At 45.3% G+C, this 19,934-nt stretch overlaps 1 protein-coding gene across 2 annotated transcripts; it reads left to right on the top strand.

Moving 5' to 3' along the window:
• The first annotated feature begins 108 nt into the window (after window positions 1–108).
• On the top strand, window positions 109–14,873 carry habp2 (hyaluronan binding protein 2). Of its 2 annotated transcripts, XM_041867099.2 has the most exons (13): window positions 109–266; window positions 604–700; window positions 936–1,019; window positions 2,319–2,426; window positions 5,302–5,418; window positions 5,595–5,705; window positions 5,901–6,078; window positions 6,393–6,553; window positions 6,593–7,100; window positions 8,661–8,803; window positions 9,296–9,430; window positions 13,119–13,264; window positions 14,428–14,873. In XM_041867099.2, exons 1-13 carry the CDS (start codon window positions 207–209, stop codon window positions 14,587–14,589), a joined length of 2,010 nt encoding a protein of 669 aa, XP_041723033.1. In that variant the 5' UTR covers window positions 109–206; the 3' UTR covers window positions 14,590–14,873. The 2 variants fall into 2 exon arrangements, with proteins under 2 accessions (XP_041723033.1, XP_041723032.1); XM_041867098.2 differs by having other exon boundaries at window positions 6,393–7,100.
• The last annotated feature ends 5,061 nt before the right edge of the window (window positions 14,874–19,934 follow it).

The raw sequence follows: 19,934 nt of genomic DNA, 5'->3' as shown, positions 1-19,934 counted from the left end.
TTTCATAATTTAAGGTGAGCTCTCTTGACATGAGAAAAACTCTGACTGACACCCCCCTTGGTCAATAGAACAGTAGTGTGCGGTGAGAGACCTAGATGCCAAAGCACTCTGTACATACAAAGGTTAGTCTTCCCACACAAATGGTTGGGAAATTATGTGGTGATCTGACAGAATCACTCTTCTAGCCGCACACAATCACTGCCATCATGAACTCCAAGCTGCTTTTCTTCTGCATCTTCCTTGTATTGCTCATCCTACCTGTTCAAGTATGTATTCTACTCATTTGACTTTCTTTTTAAGGAAATATCAGGAATAAAAGGGTGATAGACTCAGTTGCAAGTTTAGAGTAAATGCCTGTCAAACATGTTTCCAGTTGTTTAATTGTTTATTTTGCTGTGTTCAATAAAATCTAAAAGATGTGCTGTCAATATAATTCCTAGATAAAATTGTTATTTACAAGTTTTGCAGTTTGTTAAATATCGCATGATTGCTTGCATTTGGCCCACTGTTGCCCATAGCACTGGTAAAATATAAATGAACTACTACTACTACTGTCCATAGTGTTACTTGGTTGAAAGAAGAATGATTACATCTTTTATTCAGTTACATAAACATGAGAAGCATGAAAAACATATGAAACAAGAAAAACACAACAAAAAACCTGAACGAAAATACAGAAGATTTGAGGATATTCTGAAGGGTAAGCACATTACCCCATTTATTCATAATGGACAATAGTGTAGGCTTTCACAATAGCCTTTCACGCACATACACACACAGAGACATAGAGAGAGAGAGAGAGAGAGAGAGAGAGAGAGAGAGAGAGAGAGAGAGAGAGAGAGAGAGAGAGAGAGAGAGAGAGAGAGAGAGAGAGAGAGAGAGAGAGAGATAGACCATGTAACACTGCAATATTTGACAGTGTATCTCTGCTCTAGACCCATTCTTTGAGATCGTAGATGAACCAGGTGAGGATGATAGTGATGATCCTGACTGGCTTTATGAACTCCAAGAACCACATGGTAAGATATGAAGAAGAAATTGTCTTCTATTTACGCTACACTGTAAAACCTTTTCTGTTGTTTTTACCGTAACTTAAAGGCAGCCAGTTGACTGAAAGTTACCATAGAAAAAGGTACAATATGTTGCTGTACTGTATTTTACAGTATCCAATACTGATACTGTGATATGTTATACTGTTGTTTTTATGGTAACTTGCAGGCAACTGGCTGCCTTTTTACGGTAATTGTAACGAATGAATGAATAAACAAATTAAATTCATTGAGAGGAGATGGGGTTTGTATTTTACAGTATTTTACCATCATTGTATTGGATTAGTAATGTGTTTACATATTACAGCATATCAATGAATGCCAGTTTGGAAGTCTTTGTTTGGTCTTTTATATCAATTGCACTTCTAGAAGCCTAAACAAAGGCTTCCAAACTAGTAGTGAATACAGGGCAAAACAGACCAAAGGACATGGCAAATACTCAACCATTACATGTTTGAGACTTACTGCCACTCCGATCTTTCCCCTATACACATTTAATTGTTGGAGCACTACTACCACATATCAGTGAAATTGGTACAGCAGTCTCACTAACGGGTGGCACAAATGTAACCTCTTAAAAGGCACGCCTCAAAATATGTTCATGAGCCAGAAAAACTATACCATGTAACCACTAGTGGTCAAAAGATTTTTGGCACTCCAAAAATACGTTACGGTACTGTATTATGTGGGGTGGAATTACAGTACCATTCGAAATACCGCAATTCTTTCCCCGCCCACAACATTTTCCCACAATGCACAATCATTTACAGTATGCTGCAGTATAATGCTTCACAGTATTTTACTGTTGATAAATGTACAAATGTACTGTACTGTATAAATGCAATGTTTTCATTACACTGTAATATTCGGTGTAATTATATTTGTAAATCATATAAATGTTGTACACACCTTGTTTGGTTGGTTCACTTCAGACCTTGATGTCTCTCAATCCTATTACTCAGAATTGCTTGAAAAAGTTGCAAGTTGCCAATCCCACAATGCTGTGCAGTTACAGTAATGTACTGTTATAATTGACTGTTTACGCCTAGAATCCCCCAGAGTGCATTGCCATTTACAGCAATTTATTGTAAATAATTAATGTTACTTTACTGTTCGTTTGATTGTATAATACTGTCAAAACATCAAGAAAGTTTTACACTGTAGATATTTCATAAGACATCTAAAGTCGATGCTGAGTTTAAATCAGTCACTGTTTGAAACTTCTCATGTAAAATTCTTCCTCCTCCCCTTGTCTTGTTCATACTGCAGGTCAATGCAACCCAAACCCTTGCCTCAACAACGGTGTGTGTGAGCAGAAGGGAAAGAAGTTCAAATGTGACTGTGCCAAGCCATTCAAGGGCAAGAAGTGCCAGAAAGGTAGGAAAGGGAAAAGAGACTACATAAATTGAAAAAGATTTGTACTTTAGTGCTTGGCTTGTATAGTAGATTTTAAATAGTTTTTGTGTTTTAACACCAAAACATATTTACAACATTTTTACATTTACATTTTAGTCATTTAGCAGACGCTCTTAACCAGAGCGACTTACAGGAGCAATTAGGGTTAAGTGCCTTGCTCAGGGGCACATTAACGTCATTTAGCAGACGCTCTTAGCCAGAGCGACTCACAAATTGGTGCGTTCACCCTATAGCCAGTGGGATAACCACTTTACAATTTGGGGGGGGTTAGAAGGAATACTTTATCCTATCCCAGGTATTCCTTAAAGAGGTGGGGTTTCAAATGTCTCCGGAAGGTGGTGAGTGACTCCGCTGTCCTGGCGTCGTGAGGGAGCTTGTTCCACCATTGGGGTGCCAGAGCAGCGAACAGTTTTGACTGGGCTGAGCGGGAGCTATGCTTCCGCAGAGGAAGGGAGCCAGCAGGCCAGAGGTGGATGAACGCAATGTCCTCGTTTGGGTGTAGGGACTGATCAGAGCCTGAAGGTACAGAGGTGCCGTTCCCCTCACTGCTCCATAGGCAAGCACCATGGTCTTGTAGCGGATGCGAGCTTCAACTGGAAGCCAGTGGAGTGTGCGGAGGAGGGGGGTGACGTGAGAGAACTTGGGAAGGTTGAACACCAGACGGGCTGCGGCATTCTGGATGAGTTGTAGGGGTTTAATGGCACAGGCAGGGAGCCCAGCCAACAGCGAGTTGCAGTAGTCCAGACGGGAGATGACAAGTGCCTGGACCAGGACCTGCGCCGCTTCCTGTGTAAGGCAGGGTCGCACTCTCCGAATGTTGTAGAGCATGAACCTGCAGGAGGCGGGTCACCGCCTTGATGTTGGCGGAGAACGACAGGGTGTTGTCCAGGGTCACGCCTAGGCTCTTCGCACTCTGGGAGGAGGACACAGCGGAGTTGTCAACCGTGATGGCGAGATCATGGAACGGGCAGTCCTTCCCCGGGAGGAAGAGCAGCTCCGTCTTGCCAGGGTTCAGCTTGAGGTGGTGATCCGTCATCCATACTGATATGTCTGCCAGACATGCAGAGATGCGATTCGCCACCTGGTTATCAGAAGGGGGAAAGGAGAAGATTAGTTGTGTATCGTCAGCGTAGCAATGATAGGAGAGACCATGTGAGGATATGACAGAGCCAAGTGACTTGGTGTATAGGGAGAAAAGGAGAGGGCCCAGAACCGATCCCTGGGGGACACCAGTGGTGAGAGCACGTGGTGCGGAGACAGCTTCCCGCCACGCCACTTGGTAGGAGCGACCGGTCAGGTAGGGACGCAATCCAGGAGTGAGCCGCGCCGGAGATGCCCATCTCGGAGAGGGTGGAGAGGAGGATCTGATGGTTCACAGTATCAAAGGCAGCAGACAGGTCTAGAAGGACAAGAGCAGAGGAGAGAGAGTTAGCTTTAGCAGTGCGGAGAGTCTCCGTGACACAGAGAAGAGCAGTCTCAGTTGAATGACCAGTCCTGAAACCTGATTGGTTTGGATCAAGAAGGTCATTCTGAGAGAGATAGCAAGAGAGTTGGCTAAAGACGGCACGCTCAATAGTTTTGGAAAGAAAAGAAAGAAGGGATACTGGTCTGTAGTTGTTGACATCAGTGGGGTCGAGTGTTGGTTTTTTGAGAAGGGGAGCAACTCTCGCTCTCTTGAAGACGGAAGGGACATGGCCAGCGGTCAAGGATGAGTTGATCAGCGAGGTGAGGTAGGGGAGAAGGTCACCGGAGATGGTCTGGAGAAGGGAGGAGGGGGATGGGGTCAAGCGGGCAGGTTGTTGGGCGGCCTGCAGTCACAAGTCGCAGGATTTTATCTGGAGAGAGAGGGAGAAAGAAGTCAAAGCATAGGGTAGGGCAGTGTGAGCAGGACCAGCAGTGTTATTAGACTTAACAAACGAGGATCGGATGTCGTCAACCTTCTTTTCAAAGTGGTTGACGAAGTCATCCACAGAGAGAGAGGAGGGGGGGAGGATTCAGGAGGGAGGAAAATGTGGCAAAGAGCTTCCTAGGGTTAGAGGCAGATGCTTGGAATTTAGAGTGGTAGAAGGTGGCCTTAGCAGCAGAAACAGATGAAGAAAATGTAGAGAGGAGGGAGGAAAAGATGCCAGGTCGGCAGGGAGTTTAGTTTTCTTCCATTTCCGCTCCGCTGCCCGGAGCTCTGTTCTGTGAGCTCGCAATGAGTCATCAAGCCACGGAGCTGGAGGGGGAGGACCGAGCCGGCCGGGAGGATAGGGGACACAGAGAGTCAAAGGATGCAGAAAGGGAGGAGAGGAGGGTTGAGGAGGCAGAATCAGGAGATTGGAGGGAGAAGGATTGAGCAGAGGGGAGAGATGATAGGATGGAAGAGGAGAGAGTAGTGGGAGAGAGAGAGCGAAGGTTGCGGCGGCGCATTACCATCTGTGTAGGGGCAGAGTGAGTAGTGTGGGAGGAGAGCGAGAGAGAAAAGGAAACAAAGTAGTGGTCGGAGAAATGGAGGGGAGTTGCAGTGAGATTAGTAGAGGAGCAGCATCTAGTGAAGATGAGGTCAGGCGTATTGCCTGCCTTGTGAGTAGGGGGGGACGGTGAGAGGGTGAGGTCAAAAGAGGAGAGGAGTGGAAAGAAGGAGGCAGAGAGAAATGAGTCAAATGTGGACATAGGGAGGTTGAAATCCCCCAAAACTGTGAGGGGTGAGCCATCCTCAGGGAAGGAACTTATCAAGGCGTCGAGCTCATTGATGAACTCTCCAAGGGATTATTATTACAACAAAGATTATGCCACATTTGCCTTGACACCACATTATGGAATGAACTGATTTGAATCTGATTTGTTCTTACAGGGCCCAAAAGGTGTAAGACGGGCACATGTGGGCGTGGCGAATGTGTGTTGACCTCTAAACCACCTTTCTACGAGTGCAAGTGCAAGCAGCCCTTCCTGCCCCCAGACTGCAAATCATGTGAGAGCCCTTCTAACCTCTGGCCTCTGAAGTGAATGATGAGTGTCCTCATAAATTCATCCAATTATTATCCTCTTTCATTTTTTGGGTAATTGAAGAAAATAGCAATGTATACTATGGAATATTTTGGTCATTTCTAGCTAAGCATGGTTTCTGTAATCACGTTTCTCTTCCAGTTGCGGTGTGTCAGCCTAACCCTTGTAAGAATGGAGGCTTGTGCGTCAGGGACGGCATGGACTTTGACTGCCTCTGCCCAGAAGGCTTCAAGGGAAGTTTCTGTCATGTTGGTAAATAAATACAGTACATTCCAGCTCTTCAGTCAGCCAATAGAGTTGGGTTCATATCCATTTCAGGAACTAAACCGAAATTTGTTGAAGAAAATGGAATTGGAATTTCAGTTTACTAAATTGCTAGAATTTAAATGGAATGGTTGAGCCGTTCCTGATATACTGACTGGATGTAAATGTCATCATCTTGACTAGGCCCAAATGACTGTTACAAGCTCAAGGATGAAGGGGAGTCGTATCGCGGCAACGTGAGTGAGACAGATGATGGAGATGAATGTCTCTACTGGAACTCCCATTTCATCCTGAAGAAAGGCGTTGATCCCTTCAATGACTTTGAGGATGACGATGGACTGGGCCCTCATAACTTCTGCAGGTCTGGGCCCATATTCACATAGAGTCTCAGAGTATGAGTGATGATGTAGGATCAGTTTAGCCTTTTAGATAATGATGAATACAATTATATGGACAGGGGGACCTGATCCTAGAACAGCAGTCCTACTCTGAGATGCTTTTTAATAAAAGGCCCAGGTTTAATAAATTATCTTTAATAATGATTGACATTTGCTATACAATACATCGGTAGAGTATAAATATTAAAAGACACCTTATATACTTATCTCTCTCACTCAAACCTATTGCTGTATACACTTAACTCTGCTGTTTACTGTTGTGTATTGCCTGGTCCAGAAACCCAGATGGTGACACTAAGCCATGGTGTTTCATAAGAAGAGGGCGGGCGCTGCTGTGGGATCACTGTGATGTCAGGAAGTGTGCTACTGGTCCCAAGCCCACTACTACAACTACTACAACTACCAAGCCCACTACTACAACTACCAAGCCTACTGCTGGTCCCAAGCCCACTACTATAACTACCAAGCCTACTGCTGGTCCCAAGCCCACTACTATAACTACCAAGCCTACTGCTGGTCCCAAGCCCACTACTATAACTACCAAGCCTACTGCTGGTCCCAAGCCCCCTACTATAACTACCAAGCCCACTACTACAACTACAAAGCCTACTGCTGGTCCCAACACCACTACTACAACTACCAAGCCTACTGCTGGTCCCAATCCCACTACTACACCACCCAAGCCAAAACCAACACCGGCCAAACCCTCAGCAGGTCCAGAGAAGCCTACAGCGCCAAAGCCCAGTGGAGCCCCAGGACTGACCACAGCCAGCCTCACCTCTGATAAGCAGTTCACCACATGTGGAAAGCCCCAGCCGAAGAAGGCCATCACCAGGATCTACGGAGGCTTGAAAGCCATCCCTGGAGCCCAGCCCTGGCAGCTGTCCCTACAGGTCCGACCCAAGAGCTCCAGCCAGTCATACAGGCACATCTGTGGAGCGGTGCTCATCGATAGCTGCTGGGCTCTGACCGCCGGCCACTGCATGTGAGCATAACTATAATACAGTGCCTTCAGAAAGTATTCATACCCCTTGACTTATTCCACATTTTGTTGTGTTACAGCCTGAATTTAAAATGCATTAAATACTTACACACAATACCCCATAATGACAAAGTGGAAACATGTTTTTTGAAATGTTTGTAAATGTATAGAAAATTAAATACAGAAAAACCTTATTTACAGAAGTATTCACACCCCTGAGTGAATAAATGTTAGAATCACCTTTGGCAGCGATTACAGCTGTGAGTCTTAATGGGGAAGTCTGTAAGAGTTTTGCACACCTGGATTGTACAATATTTGCACATTATTATTTTTAAATTCTTCAAGCTCTGTCAAGTTGGTTGTTGATCATTGCTAGACAGCCATTTTCAAGTCTTGGCATATATTTTCAAGCCGATTTAAATCAAAACTGTAACTAGGCCACTCAGGAACGTTCAATGTCTTCTTGGTAACCAACTCCAGTGTATATTTGGCCTTGTGTTTTAGATTATTGTCCTGCTGAAAGGTGAATTTGTCTCCAAGTGTCTGTTGGAAAGCAGACTAAACCAGGTTTTCCTCTAGGATTTTGCTCTATTCCATTTATTTTTATCCTAAAAAAATATTTTACGCTTGGCTGTCAGGCCAAATAGTTCAACCTTGGTTTCATCAGACCAGAGAATCTTGTTTCTCATGGTCTGAGAGTCCTTTAGGTGCATTTTGGCAAACTCCAAGTGGGCTGTCATGTGCCTTTTACTGAGGAGTGGCTTCCGTCTGGCCACTCTACCATAAAGGCCTGATTGGTGGAGTGCTGCAGAGATGGTTGTCCTTCTGGAAGGTTCTCCCATCTCCACTGAGGAACTCTGGAGCTCTGTCAGAGTGACCATCGGGTTCTTGGTCACCTCCATGACCAAGGTCCTTCTACCCCGATTGCTCAGTTTGGCCGGGCAGCCAGCTCTCGGAAGAGTCTTGAGGGTTCCAAACTTCTTCCATTTAAGAATGATGGAGGCCACTGTGTTCTTGGGAACCTTCAATGCTGAAGAAATGTTTTGGTACCCTTCCCCTGATCTGTTCCTCGACACAATCCTGTCTCAGAGCACTACGGACAATCCCTTCGACCTCATGGCTTGGTTTTTGCTCTGACATGCACTGTCAACCTTATATAGGCAGGTGTGTGCCTTTCCAAATCATGTCCAATCAATTGAATTTACCAATCAAGTTGTAGAAACTTCTCAAGGATGATCAATGGAAAAAGGATGCACCTGAGCTCAATTTTGAGTCTCATAGCAAAGAGTCTGAATACTTATGTAAATAAGGTATTTTTTTTATTTATTTTTTATACATTTGCAAACATTTCAAAAAACCTGTTTTCGCTTTGTCATTGTGGGGTATTGTTTGTAGATTGATGAGGAAATAAATAAATGTAATCCTTTTTAGAATAAGGCTGTAACGTAACAACATTTGGAAAAAGTGAAAGGGTCTGAATACTTTCCGAATGCACTGTATATCAATCCCACGGTTCACTGCAAGTTATTTGTGTAACCCTACATTGTGTTTGTGTTGGACCAGTGATCCAAAGGACCAGATGCAGGTGGTGGCTGGGAGTCTGACTCTAGGTACGGATGTGCCCATTGGGCAGACGATCCAGGTGGAGAAAGCCACAAGGCATGAGAACTACAAGGAGACATCCGCAGCTGTATACAATGACATAGGTGATTTTTGCTCTTTCTCAAAGCTCTATTTACTGTAGTTTGCATGTCAGGATTCCCTTAAGGATGGTCTATTGTTATTAGGGGTTGGGGTCAATTCCATTTCAATTTAGTCAATTGAGGAAGCAAACTGAAATTCCAATCTCCAATTCCAATTTTTCGCAATGCTTTTCAATAAGGAACAATTGGAATTAGAATTTCAGTTCACTTTTTGAATATAATTGACTGAAATTAAATTAAATTGATCCTATTTCTACTTTATATTTTATATGGGTCTATACATTTCTACCTCTTTAAAAAAAAACATGTTCCCATATTATATTTGAATGTATAACATCACGTGCAATACGATTCAATCATTGCTTACATTGTAACTGTGAAGAAATCCCAATAAAACTAGTTTTGAAATTGAAATTAAATCCCATCCCTGATTGTTATATTTTAGTGACTGCAAAGTCAATGTACCATAATATATATTTCCTTTCTGACCCAAAGCTCTGCTGAAGCTGAAAACCACAGATGGTCGCTGTGCCAGAGAGAGCCAGTTTGTGAAGGCAGCCTGCTTGCCTGATAGCTCATTCCCTGATGGGACTGAGTGCACCATCTCTGGATGGGGCGCTACTAAGGACTGTAAGAGCAGGCTCTACTGCATTTCCTTATGTTCATGTACAGTGTGCATGTACCAGTGGTGGTCAGTGCCGTTTATTATGAGGGAGGACACATTTCTTTTTCCATGAGCATGGCCTTATGTCTATTACAGCATGTTGGATGACTGTCATTCATATTCCATTCACCCAGTTTGTCACGATCGTCTTCAAAAGGAGCAGACCAATACGCAGCGCGTTGAGCGAACATGACTTTATTAAATAAACGTACTCACTACAAAAACAACAAACAATGACGGAACGTGAAGTCCTCCGTTACAATGACTGACAAGGAACAAAAACCCACAACACTAAGGTGAACACTGACAGTTTAAATATGGCTCCCAATCAGAGATAACGAGCCGACAGCTGACACTCGTTACCACTGATTGGGAGTCACACGACCAAACAATGAAACACAACCAAATACAACACAACCAAATGAACACACCCTGGCTCAAAATACACAGTCCCGGAGCCAGAGCGTGACAGTACTCCCCTAAAGGCGCGGACTCCGACCGCGCCTACACCCAAATAGGGAAGGGCTGGGTGGGTATTGCTCCTCGGAGGCGGCTCCAGCTCCGGGCTTGACCACCACCCTACTACAATCCCCCGCAGTGTCCCCAGTCCGATCTGACCCAGTTAGCTGGATCAGGACTGCCGACGCGCACCCCTGGCTTGGCGCGTGAGGCAGGAATGGACCGGACCTGGCAGACGATACGCACCCTTTGCATGGTGCGTGGGCCGAACAGGCCTCACCAGGCTGAAGACTCGCATCCCTGGCTTGGTGCGAGTAGCAGGAATGGGCTGAATCCGGCTGACGACTCGCACCCTTGGCTTGGTGCGAGTAGCAGGAATGGGCTGAATCGGCTGACGACTCGCACCCTTGGCTTGGTGCGAGTAGCAGGAATGGGCTGAATCCGGCTGACGACTCGCACCCTTGGCTTGGTGCGAGTAGCAGGAATGGGCTGAATCCGGCTGACGACTCGCACCCTTGGCTTGTTGCGAGTAGCAGGAATGGGCCGGACTGGGCTGGCGACGTGCACCACAGACCTGGTGCGGAGAGCAGGAACGGGCAGAGCCGGGCTGACGAGACGCACCACAGGCTTGATGCGGAGAGCAGGCACGGGCCGTGCCGGACTGGACGACGCACACCACTGGCTTGGTGCGGGAAGCTTGGATGGGCCGGACTGTACTGGGGACACACACCACTGGTCCTACACCGGGATCTGGAACGGGCCGGACCGGACTGGCAACACACGCCAGTACCTCTCGCCGTGCCTCTACTTCCTCCATCCCCTCTTCGACCAGTGGCCCCCGTGAACCCGGCGGCCTTCTCCGGCAACCCACTGGGCCGCTCTATCGCGGCCTCCTGCTGGTCCGACGTCGTGAGCCCCCCTAAAAAAATTTCGGGGCGTCTCTCCTACCCGTGGACCAGGTCTCCATATCCCTCGCCAGCCTCTCGCCCTTCTGCCATAGTGTCAAGCCCTTCTCCTCCTCACTCGGCTTGACCCAGTCCAGGAGGCGAAGGAGATCTGTGAGGGATCTCCCTGGCGACGGCTCCTGGACACGCTGCTTGGTCCCATCTTGGTGGGTTTTTCTGTCACGATCGTCTTCAAAAGGAGCAGACCAATACGCAGCGCGTTGAGCGAACATGACTTTATTAAATAAACGTACTCACTACAAAAACAACAAACAATGACGGAACGTGAAGTCCTCCGTTACAATGACTGACAAGGAACAAAAACCCACAACACTAAGGTGAACACTGACAGTTTAAATATGGCTCCCAATCAGAGATAACGAGCCGACAGCTGACACTCGTTACCACTGATTGGGAGTCACACGACCAAACAATGAAACACAACCAAATACAACACAACCAAATGAACACACCCTGGCTCAAAATACACAGTCCCGGAGCCAGAGCGTGACACAGTTCAATGTAACATCGATAGGTGTAGGCTACTACATGATACTCAAATTTTCCCTGTACCCATCATGAGGTTGTTACAACCTAGCCTATGAACGTTTACAATGTAGGTACACACAGGTCGAGAGATACATTTTAGATGACAGACAGTGACACATTCAATACCGCCATGCACACTCTTGCCTGCATCTAGCTTATCTAGGGTGTAATCATTAGTCCAACAGTTGCAAACAAGAGTTTCTATTGGACAGATTCAGGTATTTTTATCCCCGTTTCGTTTGGTTCCGTTTAAGAAACGTTTTTCAACAGAATCGGCGGAATGAATACACCTCTGATCGCGCATAAACACAGTTCACTTTCATAGCAGCTACATTGTATAACATTCTAGCCTCTATGCACTCTCCTCCTCTCACCTTTTCCCTTTGTTTGTGGACTTCAATGAACAACACATCAGCTGTATGTGGCAAGGCGAAAAAACCTTTCCAAACAATGTCATAACCGCTACACACAGCCTACATCGTTGTCCCCATATTAGCTAAAGTAACGTCCTAGTCAACATAGCTAATAGAACTAATGCGTTAGTAAACCCGCTACAATCACGCAGTAACGTTACAGTGTGTAGTCAGTAAGCAGTTACATCGGCGGGCCCCGGTGGCAATAAATTAAAAAAACAAAAGCTTACCTTGACTTGGAAGAGTTCCAATGTTGTGTTGGATAGTCATAGCCAGCTAGCTAACATAGCATCCGTCTGTTTGAGCCGGGTGTTTGAGTAACTAAACTAGCCAGCTGCTTTTGTTAGCTAAGTAAGTGAAACTGAAAGTGAAAAAAAAAAATGACGAGATCAATCTCTCTCTCTCTTGCTTCTCCTTCATTTTTGAAGAAATAATTTGTTGAAAACTGTTCAACTATTGTATTTCTCTCTCTTTGCGTCAACTACTCACCACATTTTATGCACTGCAGTGTTAGCTAGCTGTATCTTATGCTTTCAGTACTAGATTCATTTGCTGATCCTTTGATTGGGTGGACAACATGTCAGTTTATGCTGCAAGAGCTCTGATAGGTTGGAGGACGTCCTAATAATTGTCATAATTACTGTGTAAGTCTATGGAAGGGGGTGAGAACAAAGAGCCTCTTAGGTTTTGTATTGAAGTCTATGTACCAAGAGGAGGACAGAAAATAGCTATCCTCCATCTACACCATGGTGCTACCCTACAGAGTGCTGTTGAGGCTACTGTAGACCTTCATTGCAAAACAGTGTGTTTTAATCAATTATTTGGTGATGTGAATATATTTAGTATAGTTTTATCTAAAAATGATAACTTTTCCAATGTTTTACCATTTTTATTTTTTATGAAATTCAATGAGGAGGATGGTCCTCCCCTTCCTCCTGTGATGAGCCTCCACTGGCATGTACTTATGTTGCCATCATGCACACAGCATATTTATTTAATTATATTACTTGCGTCATGTGCATGTACACTAGTCATGTGTTATTTCAAAATTGAACTGAATTCAATCGAATGGAATCTGATCATATTACATGGGTCTTTTGTGTAAGCTTGTAATCATCTGTTATACATGTATATATATATATATATATATATATATATATATATATATATATATATATATATATATTATATATATTTATATATGTCATTCTCTTTCTCTACTTTCTAGAAGTGTGTAAACTATTATTTTCCTTTCACTATCGCTCTTCTGCTCTTCTCCCCCCCCGTAGCTGTCTATGGCTCCAACCACCTACAGGATGCCCAGGTGCTGCTGATCAGTCAGAAGAGCTGTTCAAGCAGTAAAGTCTATGGGAGCACCATAGACAACACCATGTTTTGTGCCGGTTACCTGCAGGGAGGAGCGGACTCCTGCCAGGTCAGTGAGGTGGTTGGGTTGGATGGGGACTCGAGGCTGTGTTTGGGAGGTGCTTTGAGACTAACTCTGGCTGAGTACAGTATGATACAGTTGAAGTTGGAAGTTTACATACACTTAGGTTGGAGTCATTAAAACTAGTTTTTCAACCACTCCACAAATGTCTTGTTAACAAACTATCGTTTTGGCAAGTCGGTTAGGACATCTACCTTGTGCATGACACAAGCAAATGTTCCAACAATTGTTTACAGACAGATTATTTCACTTATAATTCATTGAATCACAATTCCAGTGGGTCAGAAGTTTACATACACTAAGTTGACTGTGCCTTTAAACAGCTTGGAAAATTCCAGAAGATGATGTCATGGCTTTAGAATCTTCTGATAGGCTAATTGACATCATTTGAGTCAATTGGAGGTGTACCTGTGGATGTATTTCAAGGCCTACCTTCAAACTCAGTGCCTCTTTGCTTGACATCACAAAATAGATGGCATCATGAGGAATGAAAATTATGTGGATATATTGAAGTAACATCTCAAGTTAAAGCTGGGTCGCAAATGGCTCTTACAAATGGACAATGACCCCAAGCATACTTCCAAAGTTGTGGCAAAATGGCTTAAGGACAACAAAGTCAAGGTGTTTAGTGGCCATTACAAAGCCCTGACCTCAATCCTATAGAAAATGTGTGGGCAGAACTGAAAAAGCGTGTGCGAGCAAGGAGGCCTACAAACCTGACTCAGTTACACCAGCTCTGTCAGGAGGAATGGGCCAAAATTCACCCAACTTATTGTGGGAAGCTTGTGGAAGGCTACCCGAAACGTTTGACCCAAGTTAAACAATTTAAAGGCAATGCTACCAAATACTAATTGAGTGTATGTAACTTATGACCCACTGGGAACGTGATTAAAGAAATAAAAGCTGGAATAAATCATTGTCTCTACTATTATTCTGACATTTCACATTCTTTTTTTACTACGATTAAATGTCAGGAATTGTGAAAAACTAAGTTTAAATGTATTTGGCTAAGGTGTATGTAAACTTCCAACTTCAACTGTATCACATAAAGCATAGTTTGGGGGTATTGAATTATGATTGGATTGAGATTACTTTGTGTTTGGTATTGAATGGTTTGAAAATGTTTAATGAACACTCCGTGTGACTGACAGGGTGACTCTGGAGGGCCGCTGACTTGTAACAAGGAGGGCACCCATTTCATCTACGGTATAGTGAGCTGGGGAGACCAGTGTGGGTTGAAGAACAAGCCTGGGGTCTACACACGGGTCTCCCACTACCTTGACTGGATAAAGTCAAAGACACAAGCAGCATAGCTGGGCTATGCCAGTCCATACAGTTGCAGGCACTAAAAAGTTAGATCACAGCACGGTATTGGCAGAACAATTCCGCAATGCATATGCAACATTGTGATTTAGCATCTTCTAGCGGTAGTTTATCACAAAAACCTTGCAGTAGTGCTAAAATAGCTGTCTCTTAAGTGGTCCGCTACTGAGTAATCATTGATTTATGTTTTGAATATAGCTGTTATTCCAGGATATAAAATGACTGACTTGACTGTAGGAGAACAAAACCATTAAACTTCTCTATATGCACCTTCCTCCAAAGATGGGGATTCTGAATTCTGTTTATATTCTTTTTTACAATGGTATTCTTGGTAGAATACATTTGTGGTGATAATGAGAGAAAACTACGTAGTAAGTATAGGTCTATAAAATGAAAGCACAGAACCTTTCATGGTGAATAATATGTAGTTTAATGGTCAATAGCATACTTGTTTGTTGCAAGTACAAGCGAAGTACACCAAAGTCTTAAAATAAAAACAGATGACCAAAGGACAGAGGGACATACAGTCCAATGAGAGTCAGAACTTAGGACTGTGTGTGTTTAGCCTGGTCAAGCAGACTGACTGCGGCACACACTTTTCATTTCATTTGACACATGAAGTGAAGCAAAATATGAGCTATCGCTGGTTTCACAAGGCATCTCTTAGACAGAACAGGGTGAGCGGCTGTCTGTTCACGTCAATACAGGGGTTAAACATAGGGTATAGAGGCCCCACACACTGCTGCACAAAAAATCAGTGGAGCAGGCTCAGTGTGTCCGCATTATAAAACAACAGCTCTCCCTTATGGATGTCAGCCAGCAGGCCCAGCTTTCGGACTCTCCTTCCCCCTCCTGACAGTAACGTCTCTTGGGAATCATTACATTTACGTCATTTAGCAGACGCTCTTATCCAGAGCGACTTACAGTTAGTGAATACATATTTTTTTTATACTGGCCCCCCGTGGGAATCAAACCCACAACCCTGGCGTTGCAAACACCATGCTCTATCAACTGAGCTACATCCCTGCCGGCCATTCCCTCCCCTACCCTGGACGACACTGGGCCAATTGTGCGCCGCCCATGAGTCTCCCGGTCGCGGCCGGCTGCGACAGAGCCTGGATTCGAACCAGGATCTCTAGTGGCACAGTTAGCACTGCGATGCAGTGCCTTAGACCACTGCGCCACTCAGGAGAACAAATTCATGACATGCCAGGTACTGTCCATCCCCATGGTAGATGCAGAAGGATCTCTTGTTCATCTTGCTAAACCCAGGTTGGTCAAGTCCTGAGTCTGGTCCATTCTCCAATCTCTACTGGGGATGGACCCATTGGCTGCAACAATCAGCCAATAGGGTTTCTCATGGACAATGACTTCCTAGTAAAGCAGGCCAGTGGAGAAGGACTCCTGTGCGAGGACACTGCACTGTGAGTCACAATGCTCATAACGGTCCTTTCCAATGGGCTGCGTGTTCCAGCGCTCTTGTAGCCTGTCCCCTGACACCTCCAGCTTCGGATGGGCTGTTTTGAGGTCCAACCTAAGTGTTCTTAGATCTACAGATAGACAGTCATTGTCAATGCACCATGGATATGCAATGCATTGAAAACATATCGACTATTTATTGATGGTGATGAATGAACAGCATTCAGTATACTACTATAAGTTATACATTTACGGCCATGAAAAGTCTACGTGTACATGACCACATACCATTCCATTCATTCCTAATGCAGATTTTCTTACCAATGCAACAAAAAAGCAGCAAGAGAAACACTTGCTATGTGAAGGTAGGTTTTAATGATTTGAGTAAAGTTTTGTACTAACATGACCACATCCGTGGAAAGGTCAAAGCCTGAGACAACTCATCCACCATTCTCTCCACTGTTCTCATCCTCTCAGGGGCACAGAGCTCCCTCTCCACTTCCTGTATGGGCGGCAGGTCCAGAGGATTCCTATAGTGGGGACACAATGACAATATCCATATCTGGTCTATCAATCACTTGAGGTTTTTCTATAAAAACTATGGGATAAAAGGCTAAATTGTATATATACAGTGCATTCTGAAAGTATTCAGACCCCTCAACATTTTGTTACGTTACAGCCTTTTTCTGAAATGGATTAAATAGCTTTTTTCCCTCATCAATCTAGACACAATACCCCATAATGTCAAAGCAAAAACAGGTTTTTAGAAATGTTAGCAAATGTACACTACCGGTCAAAGGTTTTAGAAAACCTACTCATTCAAGTGTTTTTCTTCAATTCTACTATGTTCTACATTGTAGAATAATAGTGAAGACATCAAAACTATGAAATAACACATATGGAATCATGTCGTAACCAAAAAAGTGTTAAACAAATCAAAATATATTTTATATTTGAGATTTGTCAAATAGCCACCCTTTGCCTTGATGACAGCTTTGCACACTCTTGGCATTCTCTCAACCAGCTTCACCTGGAATGTTCCAACAGTCTTGAAGGAGTTCCCACATATGCTGAGCACTTGTTGGCTGCTTTTCCTTCACTCTGCGGTCCGACTCAAACCATCTCAATTTGTTTGAGGTCGGGGGATTGTGGAGGCCAGGTCATCTGATGCAGTACTCCATCGCTCTCCTTCTTGGTAAAATAGCCCTTACACAGCCTGGAGGCGTGTTGGGTCATTGTCCTGTTGAAAATCAAATGATAGTCCCACTAAGCCCAAACCAGATGGGATGGTGTATCGCTGCAGAATGCTGTGGTAACCATGCTGGTTAAGTGTGCCTTTAATTCTAAATAAATCACAGACAATGTCACTAGCAAAGCACCCTCACACCATAACACCTCCTCCTCCATGCTTTACAGTGGGAAAAACACATGCAGAGATCATCCATTCACCCACACTGCGTCTCACAAAGACACGCCGGTTGGAACCAGAAATCTCCAATTTGGACTCCAGACCAAAGGACACATTTCTCGTGTTTCTTGGCCCAAGCAAGTCTCTTCTTCCTTTAGTAGTGGTTTCTTTGCAGCAATTCGACCATGAAGGCCTGATTCACACAGTCCCCTCTTAACAGTAGATGTTGAGATGTGTATGTTACTTGAACTCTGTGATGCATTTATTTGGGCTGCAATTTCTGAGGCTGGTAACTCTAATGAACTTATTCTCTGCAGCAGAGGTAACTCTGGGTCTTCCATTCCTGTGGTGGTCCTCATGAGATCCAGTTTCATCATAGCGCTTGATGGTTTTTGTGACTGCACTTTAAGAAACTTTCAAGTTCTTGAAATGTTTCCGTATTGACTGACCTTCATGTCTTAAAGTAATGATGGGACTGTCATTTCTCTTTGCTTATTTGAACTGTTCTTGACATAATATGGACATGATCTTTTACCAAATATGGCTATCCTCTGTATACCCCCCTACCTTGTCACAACAACACTGATTGGCTCAAACGCATTAAGAAGGAAAAAAAATCCACAAATCAAAAAACTTTCGCCCCAGTCTGAGGTCCTGAGAGCTCTGGAGCAGGTTTTCATCAAGGATCTCTCTATACTTTGCTCCGTTCATCTTTCCCTTGATTCTGACTAGTCCCCCAGTCCCTGCTGCTGAAAAACACCCTGACAGCATGATGCTGCCACCACCACCATGCTTCACCGTGGGGATGGTGCTAGGTTTCCTCCAGACGTGATTCAGGCCAAATAGTTCAACCTTGGTTTCATCAGACCAGAGAATCTTGTGTCTCATGGTCTGAGAGTCCTTTAGGTGCATTTTGGCAAACACCAAGTGGGCTGTCATGTGCCTTTTACTGAGGAGTTGCTTCTGTCTGGCCACTCTACCATAAAGGCCTGATTGGTGGCGTGCTGCAGAGATGGTTGTCCTTCTGGAAGGTTCTCCCATCTCTACATAGGAACTCTGGAGCTCTGTCAGAGTGACCATCGGGTTCTTAGTCACCTTCCTGATCAAGGCCCTTCTCCCCTGATTGCTCAGTTTGGCCGGATGGCCAGCTCAAGGAGGAGTCTTGGTGGTTCCAATCTTCTTCCATTTAAGAATGATGGAGGCCACTGTCTTCTTGGGGACCTTCAATGCTGCAGAAATGTTTTAGTACCCTTCCCCAGATCTGTGCCTCAACACTATCAGGCGTCAGTGTGTAGCGGCAGGACGGAGTCAGGCGCAGGACACAGAGCTAGTAGACAACGTACTTTACTCGTAAATATAAATTAACATAATCTCTACGCAGGGAGGACAATCCCTCTCACCAGTCGATGACACCAAACACAGAACAAACCCGCACACAACACAGTGGGAGCCAGAGGGTTAAATAGGGAACAAATCATGGACATAATGGGAACCAGGTGTGTACAATAAAGACAAAACAAGTAGAACACAGAAACATAGATCGGTAGCAGCTAGTACTCCGGTGACGACGAACATCGAAGCCTGCCCGAGCAAGGAGGAGGGGCAGCCTCAGCTGAATCCGTGACAGTACCCCCCTTGACGCGCGGCTCCAGCCGTGTGCCGACACCGGCCTCGGGGACGGCCAGTAGGACGCGGCGCAGGGCGAGTCGGATGACAACGGTGGAAATCCCTCAACATGGAGGGATCGAGGATGTCCCTCCAAGGGACACAGCACCGTTCCTCCAGACCGTACCCCTCCCACACCACGAGATACTGCAGGCCCCCCACCCGACCGCCTCTAATCCAGGATGGAACGGATCGAGTACGCCGGTGCCCGCTCGATGTCCAGTGGGGGGAGGAACCTCCCGTACCTCAGACTCCTGGAGCGGACCAGCTACCACCGGCCTGAGGAGAAACACATGGAACGAGGGGTTAATACGGTAATCAGGAGGAAGCTGTAACCTATAACAAACCTTGTTCAATCTCCTCAGGACTTTAAATGGCCCCACAAACCGCTGACCCAGCTTCTGGCAGGGCAGGCGAAGGGGCAGGCTTCGGGTCGAGAGCTAGACCCGGTACCCCGGTGCATACACCGGGGCCTAACTGCGGTGGCGGTCGGCGCTCGCCTTCTGTCGCCTGATGGCCCGTTGCAGGCGTACATGGGCAGCGTTTCAGGTCTCCTCTGAGCGCCGAAACCATTCATCCACCGCAGGTGCCTCGATCTGACTCTGATGCCATGGTGCCAGGACCGGCTGATAACCTAATACACACTGAAATGGAGAAAGGTTAGTGGAGGAGTGGCGGAGGGAGTTTTGGGCCATTTCTGCCCAGGGGATGAAAACCGACCACTCCCCCAGCCAGGCTTGGCAATAGGACCACAGAAACCTACCCACATCCTGGTTTACTCTTTCCACCTGCCCATTACTCTCGGGGTGAAACCCTGAGGTCAGGCTGACCGAGACCCCCAGA

This window comes from Coregonus clupeaformis, chromosome 37 (genome assembly GCF_020615455.1).
Source record: "Coregonus clupeaformis isolate EN_2021a chromosome 37, ASM2061545v1, whole genome shotgun sequence".
NCBI classification, from domain to species: Eukaryota; Metazoa; Chordata; class Actinopteri; order Salmoniformes; family Salmonidae; genus Coregonus; species Coregonus clupeaformis.
The sequence above is the reverse complement of the archived record's forward strand: the minus strand, read 5'-3'. Positions and strand labels throughout refer to the sequence as shown.